This window comes from Sardina pilchardus, chromosome 9, assembly GCF_963854185.1.
Source record: "Sardina pilchardus chromosome 9, fSarPil1.1, whole genome shotgun sequence".
In the NCBI taxonomy this organism is placed as follows: Eukaryota; Metazoa; Chordata; class Actinopteri; order Clupeiformes; family Clupeidae; genus Sardina; species Sardina pilchardus.
The window spans coordinates 23,622,835-23,643,802 of NC_085002.1; the positions used below are offsets into that span (position 1 = coordinate 23,622,835).

General features: G+C 43.6%; 2 protein-coding genes across 2 annotated transcripts in view; both read right to left on the reverse strand.

The window, feature by feature from the left end:
* Positions 1 to 8,628, reverse strand: part of LOC134093101 (solute carrier family 2, facilitated glucose transporter member 1-like) — a gene marked incomplete at its 3' end in the record, with an annotated part of 20,915 nt that extends 12,287 nt beyond the window's left edge. The window contains 1 exon segment of the mRNA XM_062546411.1: positions 8,213 to 8,628. Coding sequence (XP_062402395.1) covers positions 8,213 to 8,230 — 18 coding nt within the window.
* A 9,018-nt stretch (positions 8,629 to 17,646) lies between these two features.
* LOC134092291 (zinc-binding protein A33-like) lies at positions 17,647 to 19,993 on the reverse strand. The gene has a single exon (XM_062545096.1). The coding sequence runs from the start codon at positions 19,725 to 19,727 to the stop codon at positions 18,294 to 18,296; it is 1,434 nt and encodes a 477-aa protein (XP_062401080.1). The 5' UTR covers positions 19,728 to 19,993; the 3' UTR covers positions 17,647 to 18,293.
* Between the last annotated feature and the right edge of the window lie 975 nt (positions 19,994 to 20,968).

Consider the following 20,968-nt stretch of genomic DNA (forward strand, 5'->3'; position numbering starts at 1 on the left):
GACGCGTGTTTTTTTGTCCTTCCAAACAATTGGCTCCGCTGATCATGTGAGCAGCAAGTTTAACCCCTGTAGCATGTCCCAGTCCCCAGACCCCCCTCACCACTCTTGAAAGAATACACTACTCTCAGAAAACAGTTGTGCATCACAGTCTTAGAGTAACAACCTTCAACTGGCAGATATGACTGAGCCTTTCCAGCGAATTACTTCCTGATTTAAAAGGTATGTTCCAGAGAACAGAAAACATCTGACGGCAAACACAACGTTCTCTAAACGGGAGTTGGAGCATTCTTTCCGAACTATCAGATTCCAGCATTTAGCTCTCTGACTGGGGGAGGGGGAAGGGTTTGTTTATACAAACAAACGTGTGTGTGTTTGTGTGTGTGTGTGTGTGTGTGTGTGTGAGAGAGAGAGAGAGAGAGAGAGAGAGACACACAGAGGAGTGTGTGTGAGTGTATGTGTGTGTGTGAGAGAGAGGGTGATAGAGAGAGCTAGAGAGAGAGGAGTGTGTGTGAGTGTGTATGTGTCCTTCCAGGAGGGTCTACCCACCCAGCTGTGGTCATTTCTCGTACACAGCAGCTCATATGGCAAACTCCCACCCACTTACAACATGTCATCCAATGAGAAGTTGCCATGACGTTTGTTTAAGGTCGATGAGTTCGCAAGACTGCGTTACTAGTCCTAGAACAGGATGTGAGCTCACACACATACACACACACACACACAGATATATTTGGGGGGGGGGGGGGGAGGAGCAGAGTTTAAAGTGCACATAGTTCTGCCATCTAAAAACTATCAAAAGTCATGCCATTCCTTTTTATTATTATTGCTTTTGGATTCCTGTCATCTCTGCCTGGGCCAGCCTCTTCCTGTTACTGAATGCGTAACATTTCTCAATGTGCCATAATCCCATAAAAACACTCCATCCTGTTGGAAACATGAAGCTCATCCTCTTTCATCGAACAGCAGAGTCGAACAGTACCGACCCAGTGAGGGAGTGAGACTGCGTATAAATAAGGTCACTCTATTCTACACAGGCCTAAAGAAGTACAGGGCTCTTACAGAGGAGACCAGAGTAGAGGTTTTTTTCCCTCCCCCTTCACTAAATATGGATTCCTCTGGTCCCAGACATCCCGATTAGGGCATGTTCCCTCTCCTTACTGAAACCCTGCTTTGTGACTTGTTTACCTTTAGCCTACATCACTGCAAGACTGTGGACACCTCCCACCCCAGATTCATGCATGTAAACTCACATGTACAAACATGTACACGCCCTCTGAAACACCAAATATGGGTTACATACTCCACCATACATTAGTTGGCTTACTTTTTTCAAAGTCCTTTCAATGTGGTGAAGATGTATATTTGTGTAAATGTAGATGCAGAGTATATTTTATCAGTATTTTTGCTTTTAACATGCATAGTAGATAGAGTAAGAGAGAAGGAAGAGAGCAAGAGACAGAGACAGAGAGAGAGAGAAAGAGAGAGAGAGAGAAATGTAAACACTGTCCACTGCCTGACTAAATGAGTGAACAATAATTCTACAGCTTTCCATTCTGCTTAAGTAAGCATGCAGGTAACTTGCTCAATCCCTGTCTCACCAAGATACACACCCATATAACCACACACACACACACACACACACACACACACACACACACACACACACACACACACACACACACACACACACACACACACACACACACACACACACACACACACACACACACACACACACACACACACACACACACACACACACACAGAGCACAGAGCACAAGCACACACAAAGAGGTGTGGGTCCCCATATGCTACTACACCTGAAACAAGGGTGTGTGAACAAAAATTCCAGTAATATTTGCCCTGACCTCCAAAGCACAGTTAACTCATACATGAGCACACCTGCATCATCGCATATGGACACATATGCATCATATACACCCAAACAGATCACACAAATACAGACACACACAGACACACACAGACACACACACACACACACACACACACACAAACACAAGATGTAAGCCACTCAGTATCCAAAGAACAGGCTCCTCCACGTGTCTCATACACCCAAATCACAGGACAAGCCACACAGAGCCTGGCTTGAACATATCCTGACAAACAACCATATACAATGGGGACATCTGAAATTGTTTAGAAATGCCAATCTCCTTTTCTGGTACTAGAAACACAATGGACATTTTTGTTTGCAACAATACATGCTGTCATGCTTTCTAAAAACGACTGAAAGCTCTTTCAACTTTGCACGTGAATGATTGTTTTGAAGAAGTTGCGTATACTTCTTCACTGTTTTTATACCAAGTCATCACAGTTGTCTCAACTCACTAATGAAACAACTATACAATTATCAATCAAATAATAATGCAATGCTTCTGACACAATTCTGACTAAGCACTGCTGGGCCCTCCTTGTCCAATCAGAAGAACAACAAAGGCTTGTCCAGATCGGCCACTAAAATAAGGGTTAGTCAAGGTGACTGGACATGCTTGCCTGGTGTTAAAGTTCAGGCCACATGCCTGTCTGGAAATGGATCTCTTGCTATGCTAATATTTACAGTTTCAAGGAGGTATAGCAGAATTGCTACAATGCTCTCCCATGCTAAGTGTGTGTGCATGTGCGTCACAAGGCGGTTCCGTAACGTAATGTTTATATCATAAGTCTATGGCTTACAGGGTGGGAATGGGAAATCATATGTCTTGGGTTCAGAATTGTGATTGGCCCATCTGGGCTCCATTGCAGGAAAGCCATATAGAGTATAAACATTTGGTTCTACACCATAACAGCTAACTCTTCTCTACTCTACTAATGTGACACTGTGGGGTGGTGGGAGAGGTGGAAAGTGATATAAATTTGCCCCTGGTATGTAGCCCAAACCATCTTCATGTCAAAATGACCTAAGATCTACGTCCCTGATAGTGGTTGCCTGAGTGGCGGATCCGGCCCTAAGCCGGCACAGGTAAGGGCCAGAGCCGTCCCAATGTCAGGGTGCATTCTGGGTGTTTCTGGCCAAATGACACCAAGACCCTGTCATAAAGGGATGGAGCAGGGCTCATTTAGAGCTCTCAGTCAGGCAATAGCAATACCAGACATGCTTGTCTACAGCAAACAATGGTGCTGTTGGATATGGTCTGACGTGAATGCTCTTTGAGCTGCTGTTTACACACACACATACACACACACACACACACACACACACACACACACACACACACACACACACACACACTAACACACACACACACACACACACACACACACACACACACACACACACACACACACACACACACACACACACACACACACACACACACACACACACACACACACACACACACACACACACACACACACAAACACCTTGGAGGGCTTGCTAGGTGATACAGATTAAACCCACTTGAGATTATAAACAAACGACGCCATAAAGAGATGGCCAATCATGTGATGAGGGCCTGAGCCCCTCCGCTCCAAATAAGGAAGGAATGCTGCCAGCGAGCAGGGCAGGGCAGGGCACTACGTCAGGGAGGCACGTGGTAACCGCAGTACCAGAGAAGGCCTAATTCACAGTAAAGCCATTTTACAAACAAGGAAATACAGGCAGCCAGGTGAACAATGTTCAGTTGATTTAATTAATCTGTATTCATTTCTAAAGGCTAGCATCATCATGGGTATTGTCTCAAAGCATGCTACTGCTTACTGAACCCCCAAGGCTTGAAGTTGAACTCTTTCAGCAAGCACGTAGGTGCTAAACCATCTTCCTGTCAAAATGACCTAAAATCCACGTCCCTGATAGTGGTTGCCTGAGTGGCGGATCCGGCCCTAAGCTGGCACAGATAAAGGCCAGAGCTGTCCCAATGTCAGGGTGCATTCTGGGTGTTTCTGGCCGAATGACACCTAGACACTTTAATGATTAAAGCACTTTGGTGATTTTATTAAGATGGAGATCACAGAGTCACAAGTGGACTTTGTCATCATCATGCAGAAATGTAGTCTCAACGGGATTTGCATTTTCCATTGAGCTCAATCAGCTGGGCGACTTACAGTGAGTTCAATGCCTCGCTTCCTGTTATGTGAAACAGCAGCCATATCACCCTGAGCCTAGCACACGTCTAACACGGATCCTGTGGTCTAGTCTGGTTAAAGCTAGCACAGAATGAGGGGAACCACATCACCTGCTTCACGGTCTTATATGCACACAGCTCATGTCTGCTGAGAGTTCTGTCGTCAACACAACAGTTTCAGGGGTATGTTGCTTGCCATTGTGGTGGAAGTCACATATAACAATCTGATTATAAATAACACTGTGGTATATGTCAGTATTTAGCAATGTGGTATATCACATGCAAGTGAATTGTCCACTGCCCAGTTATGTTACTTTATACCATAATGGTGTGTGACAATGTGTCTAGTACAGGCCTATTAATATGTTATGTGCTATGCATAATATTGCACTAAAACTTTAATGTAGGTAAATGTAGAGCCATGTAGTATGTATCTATATGGCTCTGGGTAAATGTACAAGCTTTCAGCAGGGAAGTTTTGAACATTGTAATAAATGATTCTGCAACAATTTAATATTCTAAAATTCCATGTTGAATTCAGAACCCCCGACATTCTTTAGAATGTTAATTTTCCAACAATCTTGTTGTCACACGGGTGTGATGCAGAGCTGCATAGATATGGCCTACTAACAGCCCTGTGGTGTGATGGTGAAGTGGCTGATTGTGATGCTAACGCTAAAGCTATTCCCGACAGCAACACTCATCCTTCAGTGCCCCGCCCCCCCCCCCCCCAGCTCCTCCGTTCTGTTCTGTGCCCTGTGCCCTGCCAGCTCAGAAGGCTACACTACCATCCGCACGTCCTACACCAGACTCTAGTTTCACACAGAAACCTGAGATCTCTCAAGTCTCTCTCTCTCTCTCTCTCTGTCTCTCTCTCTCTCATTCAAAGGCTCACTCTTTCTCCATCTCTCTCTCTCACTTCAGGGCCACTGCACCGGGCCGTAGCAACACACAGGAGCAGACTCATCCAACAGTATGGATGCCAGCACTCCAGGGGGGGTTAGTAATGGAGGGGGGGTGACAGGGATAAACACCCGTGCAGCAGGAGGGTACAGTGTGTACGATACTTCAACCCTCCTCTCAAGGCAATGAATTATAGCCCTGCCTCTTCGGATCCTGTCACCCCCCCCCAACTACCCCCCACCACACACACACACACACACACACACACTTCAACCCAAAATCCCACTAATCCTCCCCTCCTTAGAAAGCCCTTGTTACCGCTCATTAGGCCCCAATGACAGTTACAGTGGAGCAGACAGGCAGCGAGAGAGAAGGTGCAGTCATGCAAGCAAGGCGGTGAAAAAGAAAAGGTGCTGGAGAGCTCCTGACGCGGAGGGAAATGGCATTAAGGCTTTAACAGGCTGGGCAGTCAACGAGCACGCGCAAGAGAGAGAGAGAGAGAGAGAGAGAGAGAGAGAAAGAGAAAGTGAGAGAGAGAGAGAGAGAGAGAGAGAGAGAGAGAGAGAATGGACTAATGGGGCTTAAATCAAAAGCCCCAACTGTCAGCTCGGGCAGAAATCAAGTTTTAAGTTTTTTTCCCCAATGAAAGACCACTTAATTCCCTTCGCTGCGGATCAGGTCAACTGTACGCCTGACCCCAATTACCTTCACTATACCCACAACTCTGAAAAACAAGAGTGACCTCCCACCCCACCCATCCACCCTCACCAGTTGAATACTTGGAACACAATTCAGAATAATGCTCTTAGCGAAGAGAGAGAGAGGAAAAAAAAAGACTTACTCACAACATGTTCAGTTCAAGTTCAGCCTTGTTTGTCAGAGGGGCTAAATGCGTTCGTGACAGAGGAGCGTAAAGAGACCACTTGCTTTTGTGTGCGGCTTAACCGTTTCTGTGGCAGAGTTGAGGGCTGTGCATTTGGCTCTACCTAAAGCTTGGTTAACGCTGACACGTTAACTGGACAGGCACCTGAGGAAACAATATTCGCTCAGCTGTATTCTGAGGTTCCGAGAGAGGCTAAACGAACCCGGATACAGTCTGAGACTTCCATCATCAAAAAATGTGATAATGCTTTTAAGGCCTACTGTATATGGAAACTACTCTGCTATTCAGAGTATGGGGAAATTCAGTCGTTCAGATTATCTAGCTTGAACTTTCTTTGTTATATTGTTATTGACCCACAAGACTTGCTGATAATGGTGTGAATAAAAGAATGAGGAAGGCTATCTGAATAGGTCACGGCACCTAGCAATGACTGTCTGGCGTCTACTCTTCAGCCGTGTCAACTATGCAGTGTCAGTGCCACTGTCACCAAAGCGAGTAAAGCGAGCTTGCCTGTCACCTGGCAATTGCCCACCCGTGCCCCTTGGTACCTTAAGCTAAGCCCCCCCGCCCTGCCCGCCATCCCCGCACACAAGTCGCATACGCACATCGAAAGGATCAGCTACAAGAGAGGCATGCAAAGCCTAACCACGAGAGTTTGATCTGAAGTAACAAGTGTGTTCTCTGGGGATTAAAATCTCTGTGAGTTTGAGTGTGTGTCTAAGACTGTGTTTTGGGTCGAAAGGTGCACGTCAATATGTACACGTACTGTAAAAGCTTGTGTGTGTTTGTGTGTGTGTGTGTGTATGTGTGTGTGTGTGTGTGTGTGTGTGTGTGTTTGTGTGTTTGTGTGTAAGGTAAGCGAGTATGTTTGAGTGCATTTTCCTGCGAGTTGAGTGTGTGTCTGAGTAATTGCACGGGCTCATACCCAGAGTATCTCGCTTGTGTATGTGACCAAGTGAATCTGAAAGACTTGACAGCCTTTAAAGTACAGGCAATATGTTCTTTTCCAGGCTGTGGTTACAGGTCCTGCTCAGTTCCACAGCTGCAGTGATGCTGCAGGAGGACAACGAGGCTGGGAATAGGTCAGTGATGGGACCTTTTGTGGGAGAGCCTGTTTGCCATTCCCCTGGAAAAACCAAGCTGCGCTGTTTTCCCTGCGGACTTGTGACCTGTTCCCATCACATCCACAGCCAAAGGGAGGGACTGAAGTGGAGCACCGGTCCAGAAAACAAATACACTCGCACACGGAACAACACGGCTAAACAAGTTCAGATGGATCATATGAAAGTGGTAGTCAACCACTGACGTTCTGAGAGAGAGAGAGAGAGAGAGAGAAATACGGATGTCTCTCTTAGTTGTGGTAAACCCCCTTTCACACATGGACAAGCAAGAGTAGACATTGCTAACACATACAGAGTCACGTAACGATGTTGCCTACTATGTTGATGTTCATCCTCATAAGGGCAAACACAGTCGGTTAGAAGTAGTTTTTTTTAAATCCACGTTATTGTGATGATATGTGATGACAGTCCTAGGCTATAACCTTTAGCACCACTATAGGAAAAAACTGTTTTACAGACATTCTATTGAAATCCATGTTTGATATCGTTATCGGTAACTTAACCATGTGACTCTGACGAACTGTTGAGGATGACAGTATGTTCTCAGTGATAAGTTTGACACTATGCGGCTTATGTTGATACCGCCTATTATTGATGCCCAGGCACAAGTTCAAAAGTAATGGTAGTCAATGCATGTGTTTTGTGGTATTTCAACAACACAATCAATTGTGTTCAATAATTAAAATGGCCATGTAATGTGGCACCCCAACCACGTTACGGCTGCTCACATTATACCTACTTGTTGAATAGACTACTTTTAAAGGAGCGACACTTACACTCGCACGTAGGCCACACCATTATTGATTCCAAACTTTAATCCGGACAGCCTACCACTCGATGTATACCAGGAGCCCAGGAGTCATTACTCCGTAATTACTCTGACCGATCAAGTAAAGTTATAAGTGCACACACCGATTTCTAAGTCCGGCAAGCTAGAGCTAAATGTGAGCGAGTGAAATTTGTGGATTTTCATTTGAGGTAAGGTAAGTTAGCGCTGAACAACTTGGACTATCCATTGGGAGAATTTGGACAAGTTACTTTAAGGACAAAGGCAACATGCATTATTTGGGGTGCTGTTTAGCTAGCAAACAAGATAGTAATACATCAATAACGTTGACTAAAGCCCAAATAGGCGAGTGATAAATGTTCAAACCACACCTATATTCTTTGTCAAAAGGATATCAATATTTAAATCGTAAGTCTGAGATAGCCCAACTTACCTTACCGCCGGAATCCATGTGGTGTGATAACAGTAAAGTTAAGTCAAGATGTCCCTAGCGATGCTCTTCGAAAGTCTTCTCTCCTTCAGTTGCGGTCAGTGTTTCATTTTGTCTCAAATTATGATTGAAAACGACAAAACAATAAACGCTGCGTTAACGTTAGCTGTGAACAAAAGGGTCTTCTTCAAGAGCAACCCAAACGAAGTTGTGTTCTTCTCTCAAAAGTCCATCACAACTTTCCTGCAGGCAATTAATTGTTGTGCTCGCGCAAGCTGAAGTGATACCCAAAACGTTTCTTCTGTCTTTGTAAGTTTTGCCTACGCAATAGGCTAATTCACTTCACGCCAGTCTCTAACCCACGACTTTGTGCCCCAGAGGAAATAAGCCGGTAAATATATTTCGTGTGTGCATCTAGCGTGATTGGCTGACGCAAGACTGGGACTGTCTTCCACGGAGGTGTGAGCGGAGGCTTGGAGTGCTCATGAACGCCCATTGGATAGATGACTCTATCCAATGGGAGCGTTTGGCATCCCATTGACAGCCATAACAAAGCCAAAATAATATCCTGACCGAAATGTAGCCTGCACCTACCACCAATATATACAGCCCTTAATGTCACCGTGTAAAAAATGCAACTCAATTAACTTAACAATTAGCCTACTAATGAAAGTGTATAGACTAAATCCTATTATCCTATTTTACATCCTGTAGTAGGACATAGCTACGTTGTAATTCAGCAAGAGGGCGCAAATGTGCACAGTGAGCATATGACAGGTTTTTTAAGGAATTAAAGAGTCTGGTTTAGGGGCCTGTCTTGGGGGTCTGCATGCAGTTTCAGAAACGCAAAAGTCTCCAGCAATGAGATGTAGCCCATCACAAATAGAGAGAAGAGATCCTGTCAGTTATCCTCAATAGGCATGGTTTGTGTCTATTACTACTTTGTTTAGTAATAACCATGTTATGTTTGTAGGCCTAATAACCTACACAAGTTAATGTTCACATGACTGAACATTTTGATATATTTAGTCTGAAGGTTTGCGGGACGGGAAATGTGTTAAATGCAAAATGTAGGCCTAGAGTTTCACATTCTGATGATGCTACAATTTCCTTATATTTGGGCCAGAAGGTAGGCTATCACACTTGGGCTTATCATAGCTTGCTGTTTAACATCCAGTGTGAAATATCAATATATGCACTGTCAATAATCTGCTCATTGTCCATTGTGCCCTGAACAGACTTTCACATAAACAACCTGCACCTGGACAAGCAATTCATGCTGTATTGTCTGTCTGCATAGACCTCAGTCCTCATTCCTTACGCCTTATGCGTCATGGGTGTGACTGAGGGGGTCCTTTCATTCACAATCAGAAAATGGCATTGACAAGTGTTTATTGCCACAGCGATATATCAAAACAAACTTTTTGCTGGAGAAAATCAAAGTGGACTGTGTTCTTACCTTTTGTCAGAGATGACGGGGCACGCCATCCGGCCCTCGGCCAAGCAAAGAAAAAGAAGGAAAATAATCAAGAGAGCAACACAGGAAAAGACACGTGTTTACACACAATGAAAGTGGCGGGAACTTGACAGAGACTGAAAGAAAAATAGAATGACCAAAAAAAAAAAAGGAGTCAAATGAAATTTTGTTCCCAAGGCTGTTTTATGTCGTCCCTTTGAAATCTGCCTAAAACAATAATAACAGGCGAATGCTCAGACAAAGACGGCTGGGAGGGCTACACAATCTGCAGTGACGGTCTAATCGGAGGGAGCCACGCCACGGGCACCAGGCCAGGTGCGTTCGGGTGCTGGGGAGCCAAGATCAGTATCTCATGACCCAGGATAACCAGGGACCAGTCAGTGAGAGAAGACGTTAATCAGAGGAAAGCTGTCACTGGATTTGGAATGCAGATATTGATTGGATTGGTAGCTGATAGATAGCCGTGCCTAACAACGGCCCTTAACTGTTCTACATTCAGTATAAACCACAGCCTCTCGGGGCTTATTGCTTAAATCTAGTATAGGGTGTTCATGTAGATTTATGTCATCTATACTGAGCCACAGGTTTCTCTTATGACCTGAAACATGAGCTCGTAAACATGAACTCTGCCATGCACTCTGTCAGTAGGAGCTGTATGATAGTAAACTTCACTCTGACTTCCCCTGTACGGAATATACACAGGAATATAATGTAGGAATATAATGTGTTGACAAGTGGTTCATGCTAGGCCAGACAAGGGGATTCATTTGTGCCTTTGGTGAACCACTCTTGCAACATACGCTGTTACGCTGTTATGGGGCACCAATAACATGTACATAATTAACATGTACAAAACTAATAATGTGACCTCCAAGTCAGCTTTTCTGGTCTCCCAATGACCTGTTGCAGCAATCAAGAGGAATAATGTCATGGCCTGTTACTGAAGCTGTCAATGCGCAGAGAAATACGCTGACACATGCCACCGTCTTTCAGTAAGGACATTGTGAGAAAATGCTGGATCTAATGAAGAAACAATAGATGATCATACATTGTTGTAGTTCCACCCTAAGACAAGAGGCCCAAGGTTGTTAACCCGACAAAGGCTGTCTTGGTCAAACCATGGATTCTTTACAAATGAGTTTCCCTCCATCATGGGATCAGCCAACCTGTCTCCTGCCCTAGTTTTGAAATTGCTTGATTCATTGCTGACCTGGCCTATGACACATTGTCCTTGTGATGATTGCCCTCCTGAGAATCTTCATTTGCTCCAGCAGGTCAATAGGGCTCGGGCACACGCCTTGCATTCTAGGAATATTGCCGCCATGTTGGTAGCGCACCGAACGTAATCATCCATTCATTCAGATGCAGAAGACAAGAAGCAGAAATATAGTATTAACGATCATTTTCCTCTTGCGATCGTGGGTTGCGCTGTTACACCCCACTACACAGCAACACCAAGAAGGCAAAAACTAAGTTACAGGAACACACTAACAGGCTGGAGTAAATCCATACTAGTAATCCATAGTAAACTAAGGAGTGAGGCTGCCAATATAGCTGTGCCCGAGTTTTCACGTCACGTCCACCGTTGTGGCCTTGAGCAAGGCACTTAACCCCAAGTTGTTCCGGGGACAGTGTAGTCCCTTGTAATATAGTTACGGTTACGGTTATGTTGCTTAGCCGGCGCCAGTTGACATATGTTAGTCACTTTGGACAAAAAGTGATTGCTAAATGAAATGTAATGTGATGTAACTCCCTTGTAATAAAGTTGACTTATGTAAGTCACTTCGGACAAAAACTGTCTGCTAAATGTAATGTAACTCTTTTGTAATAAAGTTGACATACCGGTATGCTAAATGTAATGAAATGTATTGTAATGTAACTCCAACCAACAGGAGTCTATCGCACAAGCCAGGAACAGGATGGATGGGTGAGGGAGGACAGAACATAAGCACCTCATCAGGACCCAGATGATGCTCCTTACTTTGTATGCAGTTGTGGGGAGGCATCCGGCTAGTGCACACGTGCGGAGAAGGAAAACAAGCAGGCGAGCTGAACAGGAAAGTGCGCGGCGCTCACACAATGCTACGTACAACTTCAAGACCATGGGAAGACTGACGAGATATAGAATTGTAGTTTTTTTTGTGTGTCTTTTTTTGGAGATATTCCTTTGAAAGCCAGTGAAAACAAAAACAGACATTCCTCAAACAATGGGCATTCTGTGTTCCACTGCATTGTGCTTCAAATCAAAAGATATTCATGCTACTGCCGAGGTGTTCACCTTTGTCCTCTGGAACACCCTGAATGACTTATGATTGTGTAATGCTGCAATCATTTGAGATGTAGAAATCAAGTAAGTCATCCACTTTTGACATACTTCTCTTTTTGAAAAGCATCCTCACATTACATGTCGAGTTATGGCTATATGATACATTGATATATGTATTGGGACAATCTTGAGTGCTGTTGAAGTTGAAGGCTTTGAAGGCTTTTGATAATAAACTTTATCCCAAATATCTGGATATTTGGAGCTGTAAGAAATGGTCACAGACAGCCTTGGAGAGGGTGTGCTTCTGTTACACTTCTCTAAATATTTGTTGATTTTCTTGATCATCAAAGTTTTTATATGAAAAAACTATTCAAACTTTGAGCAGTTAATTGTGTTTAGATGAAGTAGTTCCAACTGGTACAGTACATGTTTATAGCATTCTAAAGCAAAATCCAAAGCTTCAACTGGGCTTCAACTTATCTCATACTACTTCTGATCACCCGCACATGTACATTCCTATTCCCCACTTCCTGATTGCATCTTGCAATCCTTTCTGCATTCCAAACCCCTATATTGATCACATGTGCAGGTACACGACCGGCTGCTTCCAGTTCATTGGGCTACTACGTGCAGGTTGGTTTTCCTCCGGGACATCTGATAGACCTGCGCTGTGCGACCCACGATCCTTTTGGTGAGTGCACGCGGACAGACTGCTCGATGGCAGCCTGTGCCATGCCGTCATGTGATCGCCTGGCCGCGTAGTGGGCTCCTGCACGTACTCAACCAAATGATCTCATTCAGAGGACTTTTTGTTTGGCTAATACTCTGCTTAGCTGAGCTGCTCTGCTTAATTTGCACATTGTGCAGAGCACAGCAAGGCCTTATGCGGCCACCTATTCTTTTTTTTTTGTCTCTGAGAATGTCTTCCAGAGAAAGGGCAGGTTCAGCTGAGTCACTGTGTAGTCAGTGCTGTCGGTTTCTGTGCTTTCTTCTAAAAAGATGTGATGCAAATGGAATAATTGTGGACATAGGTCAAATTAATCTATTATATTTTTGACATAGATAAAAGATAAATAAGAAAACGTGCTTCATTGAAATACAGAACACTACACAGTTTCTCCCCTTGTTATGCATATGATTCTATGGAATTATTGCTTTGTTTTGGCTGAAACCTTTTGTTCTCCACACATTCCGTGCAACAGGTCCATGGTTCTCTTACATAACTGAAGAAATCCCAAAGCGTGACAACTAATTCCACACTTGATCAGCTTACAATGGGGAGCATTCTTAAAAGCCATGTTAAAAACAAGTGAGTGGAGACTGACCTTTTCTATTTACACAAACACATGTGTGGTCTACCCTGGCCTGCAAGGATAAACCACCATCTGACCACAGTTCCAAGAAGGATGGCATTTGCCGTGTAGAGGACTGCTGCTGCTGTTAAACGAGCTGTACCGTCACACCGGTGTGACAGGAATGTTGGAAAATTAATATTCTGGGTTCATTGAATTCTACATAGAATTTTAGAACCTTGAATTGTTGCGGAATGGAATCTTGTGTTAGAATGTTCAAAACCCACCCTTTTAAAGGTTTTAAGGCTCTCTCGAATGGCTCCAGCATTGTTAGTCAGTTGCATCATAATTAAGGCTGAAACAGCGTCATCCTTGCACACTGGGTACCAACGTGACGCATGGTCGTTCGGGTGTGGGCTTGTTCCTCCTTTGAGGTTTTTCACCCCATGGGACCGCAAGGGAAACAGTGACCCCCATTGATCAGGTATCTACAAAAAGAAAACAACCTGACCTAAATTTTCAGAGGAAATCGTGACAAAAGGGAGCGTCATTGTGCGCCATCTCTCCACCGCAGACTAAATAATCGCATCTCGCCCCCCTGGTCAGGGGTCTTCCTCTGACTGAGCTAGCGTACGTCAGGCCTTAGGTCGCCTGAGTGGAAGGCCTAGGCCAGGGCTAAACAACACACACACACAGGCCCCATTTTCCCACTAGGTGCCTGAGACACATGCCTTGGCTCCACCTCTGGGTGATGTGCTACCCCTTAACACTGGCCTGCTTTAACTCTATGCACCCAGTGCACCTTGGCATAGATATATAGGTCACACAGTAGGGTGGGGAATCTAAACCTGGACCCCCCTACGGCCTTGGCTTACACCAAAAGCGCAGGGGTCGGCGATGAAGAGATTACAGGGGCCTTTTACATCTTAAATCGGAGGGGGACAACAATGCTAGCCCATGCCAAGGGTTTCCCGTAACAAAGTTTAATGAAGCTAATACCGTGTTTACGATTGTAGGCTACTACATACTGTACACAGGGACAATAGTCATTGTATCAAATCATCATATTATCACGATTCCCGTTGAGATTATCATTAAGCTAGAGAAGTGCTAGTGTCACATTTTAAATCGGATGGGGACAACAATGCTAGCCCATGCCAAGGGTTTCCCGTAACAAAGTTTAATGAAGTTAATAACGTTGTTTATGTTTGTACTACACAGGGACAATAGTCATTGTATCAAATCATCATATTAACATAAATTCCCGTTGAGATTAATCATTAAGCTAGAGAAGTGATCAACAACTCAAGAGTCTCTTCTAAAAATGGTATGATAGCTTGTGAATGGCATACAGTCTATTGTGAGACCTTAGGCTTCCCTCACACTTGCTTGAGTGCTCATTGTTCAGTTGTCATCGTGCTTCCCTGTTGGGTTGGGTAAGGAGGAGAACAATTACTGAGGTTTCTGGTGAAAGAAAGGCTCTTTTTGGAGAATAATTCATGCTAACAAGGTGAGCTAGAAACATTTCAGGCTATATGTGGTTTGGTTTCAAAGATACGAGAGTAAGGAGCTCTCACAAAAAGACAGTACCAGTGGGAGATAGTGTGACATTTGGCGCTGAGTTGCTTGGTGCTTTGTTTTACTGAAATCTTTTGTCCGGATCTTAGAAATGCGCTCAAATATCAAAGACTATGCAAGAGGATATAAAAAATTAGGCTTCACATCTGAATGTAAAACCGTGCTGGTTCATATTTGCTGCTAAGAACTGAATTTAACATGATACTGGCTGTCAGGCTATGGATATCAATGTGTACAAATGGCTAACCTTATCTGCTCTTTGATATGCATTACTGATAACGTATGTGTGTCTGCAGATATCTTTGTGTATACACTGAAATATTTCAACAGCTAACAGGAGCCAACAAATAAGCCTTCCTTGCATAACCTCTCCAGTCTCAAGCTTAATGCCAATTGTCACTGTGTACCTAGTAACAGGTAACCTAGTATGACAGGTATAACAAATCATATAACATTTTTACCATCCCTTTAAGTGCTAATTTTACCTCAGTCTTTTTTTAGTCAGAGGACAATTGGTCTCTTTTTAACACTGTCCTTATCACCCAGAAGTCAACCTGAACACCGGGACAGGGAGAGGTTGACCTCATTCTAGACCTTGCGATATGTCAACCATTGGAAGTAATGGGCACCCTCTTGGCAGGGCATCCTGGTAACTGGGTGGCAAGCATTTCATAAGGCCAAGGACGCTGCCCTGACCCACAGAAAATCTTTTTTTGGGTTCTACACATGGCGGGTGTCTGGCCAGCTGGCAGGCTCATCCTATAGTGCCTACCATTCATTGGCCCTCTCTTGTAGCTAACCCTGTCTCATCATTATCTGATGCTATTCTGATCCAGTCATTCAAATCCCTGAACATGATCTAGATCCAGAATGTATTATTTTGCCAAGGGAATTCTTCGTCTCTGCTCTTCCTGCCTCTTCTATTGGTGAGTGGAAGAGCCAGCATCCAGCTGGCTCATGACCGTAACCTGTGTCCGCCAACCGTGACTACCTTCAGTGTATGCATGATCAGGGGGTGACTTCCTATATCCAAGGTCGGGGGCTGTGCATGTACAACGTCTGGCATGTCTGAAATTTGACCACGCACAGGTACATGCCTGCTCCACTCAGCGGGCATGTACAGTGGCAGTACCCAGCAATGAATGTGGGCGCTCGCCGCTCGTGCTAGTGTCAAGTGACCGCTGATGACTCACTCACAGCCACTCACACAGATGTGTGGGCAAAGGGAGGGGAAGTTCAACCCGGGTATAGGACAGCTACCTGCCTCATTTGTATACTGTAGGCACCACTGATGCAGTGTGCGCTTCAACAGACACTGGTATGTTACTTTAAGAACAAACTGATCACATTTTGGTTTAGCAATGTCTTATAACCCATAACCCATTCATTAGCAGAAAATCCAATGCTTGCAGGGGGAAAAAATCATCAAGATATTTGGGTCAGATCCCAGTGTTCTCTCAATATGTTTATTTGCACGTACAATTTGAAACAACTTGAAAACTCGTACAATTTGCTCCAGTATCAAAGCCTGTAATCGCAAGTTAAATTAGTCAAGCAGGCGATAATCTCTGTTATTGTGACCACATAGCCATACAAAAGATCCAGTCTGAATTATTATAATCAATATTGAAAAAATATATAGGGAGAAGTGATTATTAGACCCTGAGCAAAAGGTTGTACATGGTATCAAGGTAGTCTGTACACAAAGTAAACAACCAAATCTATTCATGATTTCCTCTAGGTTTGGCAAACACCACCATCTGAGACCCAGAGCCTTTTTAATCCCCCCCACAGCATTAGAGTACACACACAGGACCATTATACATGCTCTTAATGGGGTGGGACAACTGCACAGGGCAACAGGTTTTTCATTACGCAATGTCTCAGAGGAGTAACTGTGTACAGTCTGAAACTAGCATGGTTCTTAATGTTTTATGCTGGTTCATCCATCATAATCTATTCTGTTGAAGTGAACAGTTCACTTTTCCCTCCGTCAAGGAGGTTATGTTTCTGTCGGGGTTTGTTTATTCTGTTTGTTTGTTTGTTTGTTTGTCTGTTTGTTTGTCTGTTCATCTGTTGGTTCGCAAGGTAACTCAAAAAGTTATGGATGGATTTCAATGAAATTGAAATGAATCAAGGAAAGGTCTGAAATGACCCAATGAATTGCAATTCAATTTTGGGAGTGATCCAAATCACCGTCTGGATCCAGGAGGCACTTGGCAGAGGTCTGCGCACTCGGAGTGATTTTCTAGTTATGATTAGTTTGAGCATGTGAGAGAGTCTTGAGAGTAAATGGTTAAAATGCAAGAAGGTCATTTCCCGATCCCACCCCATCTCTCTCTCCCACTTACTTCCTGTCTCACCCTTCACTGTCCTATACAAATAAAGGCAAAAAGGCCCAAAAAATATACTTAAAAAAAAAAAATGCAAGAATGTATCTCTAAATTCCAACTGACACCTCCTATGGTCAGTAAATCTGTTTGAAAGGGAAATTCTAAAAATTGTGATGAGGTAATAGGGAATGGGTGGGATACTTAAACGACACTAGACCACATGACCCTCTGAAAAAAAAAATTAGAGCTGTTGCAAAAAGTCTTAAAATGACAGAAATAGGACATAATTGTAATCTAAATCTTAATCTAAACCCCTCCAAAACCTTTGATAATGGTTGGTAGACCACACTGGTATTGATTTATGGACCAAAGAAGTGAATCGCATACAATACACACACTTACAAACAAAACAAACCAGAAACTCCCAAACACAGGAGCACATACAGTACTCCATTTATTTTTTATTTTTTTTACTTAAAGTCTGCACAATGACAATAATGTGGAATCTATTCTAATCTAAATCTAAAACAAACTAGAAACAAAATGGTGTTATGTCTTTGTTTTGTGGACACCGAGCCTTAGTCAAGAAGGCCTGCATCAAACACTCCCCACACTGTACATACTGTAGCAGCCAAATCTACAACATCTCGTGCCTGATCCTGATTTACACTCTACCAGACATGGAAAACATTAAACAAACAATGAATTTACATACTTATAAATGTGTATATATATATATATATATATATATATACTGTATATATATATATATATATATACACGTATATACTCTATACAGCCACAAACCTTGAGTCTGGTAACACAACATTAGGATTTGATTATCTAGCCTGGAAGCCAGCCCGAATTTATCCCACCCACACAATTTGAAGATGTCAGATGCCTTAATCCCTGTTTTCTGTTAAGCCTTATTGCGTTGTCAATATCTTGTATAACACACACAATAATAGAATTTTGGAAACAAAAATCAACACAAGCGCACTCATGTGTGACGAGACCAGATATATAAACTTCTCAATGGGAGTGACTCCAGACCAAATTTCCCTCCCTCAAATTTTGTGGGCAGCGCAAATTCGTGCTGGATTCCTGACGACTTGACTGAAAAGCTAATTTTATGAACTCAGGATGGGAGTGATACAGCTAAAGGCTGAATGCACAGGGGGTGAGATTTACACCCTGTGCTAAAGAAAGGGTACACCTTTTCAGTAAACGCATGCGTAAAAGTATAGATGGGCATATTATCCTCTGCACTGAAAAAGGACAATTCTCCCTGGTCCCAGTCCAACTGAACTTTGACCAGCCTGGGTGTCCTCTCCATGTGAAGTGTGACCCTCGGGGCTTTATACTGGCCATCACACAAACGAATAGTCCAGAAGCCATTCTTCGGATACGTTGAGAACTTCTCCTTGACTTTCACGGATTTGGAGGCCACTCCCAGAATCCAGTATGTGTTGTCTCCGACATCAACTTCCCAGCTGTGACGGCCAGAATCATAGCCTATGGCTGCTGTGACACATACACACCTGCCAAACCTCTCCGGGTTAGCAGGGACATGGCCTGCTTTCTGATATCTAAGGCTGCTCAGATCATCTGAGATCATCAGGTGGGCGTTGGCAGTGTTAGGATCGAGAGTTACCGGGAACTTCTGAACCATCCCCCGCATGTCTCTCCAAACTCGAAATTTTAGGGAACTGATATGTCTGGCAACATCTATGAGCATTCCCGCCGTGGTTCCCAGCTCTGCCACTGGCTCCGCTGCACGCTGCATTGTCCTGGCGGTTTCTCCGTATTTCTGAAGAAACAGCGTGTTCCCCATCCCTGCCAAGTCCTCCTCCAGACTCATGATGGTTCCCGAGAGGGAGCCGATCTCTGCCGTCACTCTGTGGAGTCGGTCTCGGAGTGCTCTGCTCTTCTCCTCCTCCTCCTCTCTGAGGAAGCTGATCCTCCTGACTTCCTCCTCCAGCAGGAAACGCCGAATAGCCTCAAACTCTCCTTTCATATGCCTCTCTGTCCGCTGAAGCTGTGCGCGAACGTGCTGAGCCATTGTCTCACAGTGGTGCTTTAGCTTGGAGAGAGCTGACAATCTCTCTTTCAGGGCCACCAGTGAATCCTTCATACCCTTCTTACAAATCACTGCAGCCTCCTCTGTTGTGTAGGGATCACTTCTGGGTTTTTCAGAAGTGTGACACCCTGAAAAACCAGGCAAGTTATGACTGGGAGAAAGGTGATTCTCACCTTGTTCAGTCTTCGGCATACTTGGTGTTCCCTTATCCTTTTGCTGTGAGAAAGTGGTGCACGTATTCCTGAGAACCAAATTTGGGACTCTGTCATCCACTGAGGATGGTTCCCTGCACATGGGGCACTCTCTAAGTGATGAGGCGGTGTCTATCTGTTCCAGACAGCCTCTGCAAAAACTGTGAGTGCACCTCAGAACAAGAGGATCCTTGAAGACATTTAAACAAAGAGGACAGGTGAGTTCCTCTTCCAGCCGTGAGAGCGCTTCTGCCATTCCCAAGCACTTTTGTTCAGTACAAGAGCAAAGGTGTTTTAGCATAAACTCTAATTCACCTGTCTATATGACAGCAACAGTCACAAAGCCAATTTGAAATGGCAAGATATATTGTCTTACAAATGCGTAGAGCTAATACGTGCACAAGCTGTATTTTTACGATTTCCTGGGAAGAGAAAGTGAAAGTGTTTTCCTTTGCTCCTCCTTCCTCTACATTTCCAAAGAACAGAGAAAGGCGGTGGTAAAGGAGCCAGGTATCATTTTAACTTGTCTCTTCCCTTCCTTTCTTCTTTCCTGTTATTTTCTTTTCTTTTCTTTTCTTCAATTTTAGACATTTTAAGTCATTTTTTTGCACTTCTGGTTAGACGGAAACTGCATTTCGTTGTCTTTGTACTTGTAATCTGCACAATGACAGTAAAGTGTAATCTAATCTTGAATCAAGTCTTGACTGAGTATGCTTGACAGTCAGACTCAATGGAGCTCTGGCACTTACATAGTTATTGTAACTGACTGAGCGTGTTTAGCTAGAAACAAATCATTATTGTGACAGTGCAGTAGCCTGGTAAGACAAGAATTTCAAAATGTCCCCCTCCTGTTCTCTTTATCTAATGTTTACTAGTTTTGTGTTCTTGGTCAAAAAATGGCTGATGCATTGTAACTTGTTACAAATCCAAAGTAATACATTATCATCTAATGTTGTGGTAGGCCTTCGTATCAACTGAATATCAACTGGATATTACCAGTGAACTTCCATTTGCTATATATGGCCTCATTGACTCACAGATCTGAGTTCATGCAACTTCATTTTACACAGACCATTTTCTCACCCATTCATTTCTAATGGGCAGTCAATTGGGATACACATGGATGTTCTAATGTTAAATAAAACACCCAAATTGTTATAAAATTATCATAATTAGTTTTGTGTGTTCAGATGGCCTGTGTTAACGAAGTCATGGAGCCTCATGATAGTCAGTGTAAATTAACTAATTATAAAAAAATATTTTTGAGGGAAGAATTTGACCGTAACACAGGAGTGTTGACGTACAGTAGGGTGACCAGACGTCAGGGGACAGTCCCCGTTTTTGGTTGCCTGTCCCCAGGAAAATACAGAAAACTACCTGTGTCCCCCTGTTTTCTGAAAATAAAACTTGTATGTATTTCAATCAGATTGATAGTCAAACTGAAAATGTCCCCTTTTTTCACACATTTTTGGGATTATGTCCCTGGTATTGGTCTCGGACATCTGGTCACCAATACTGTATATTTTGAAATAGACATTTGTC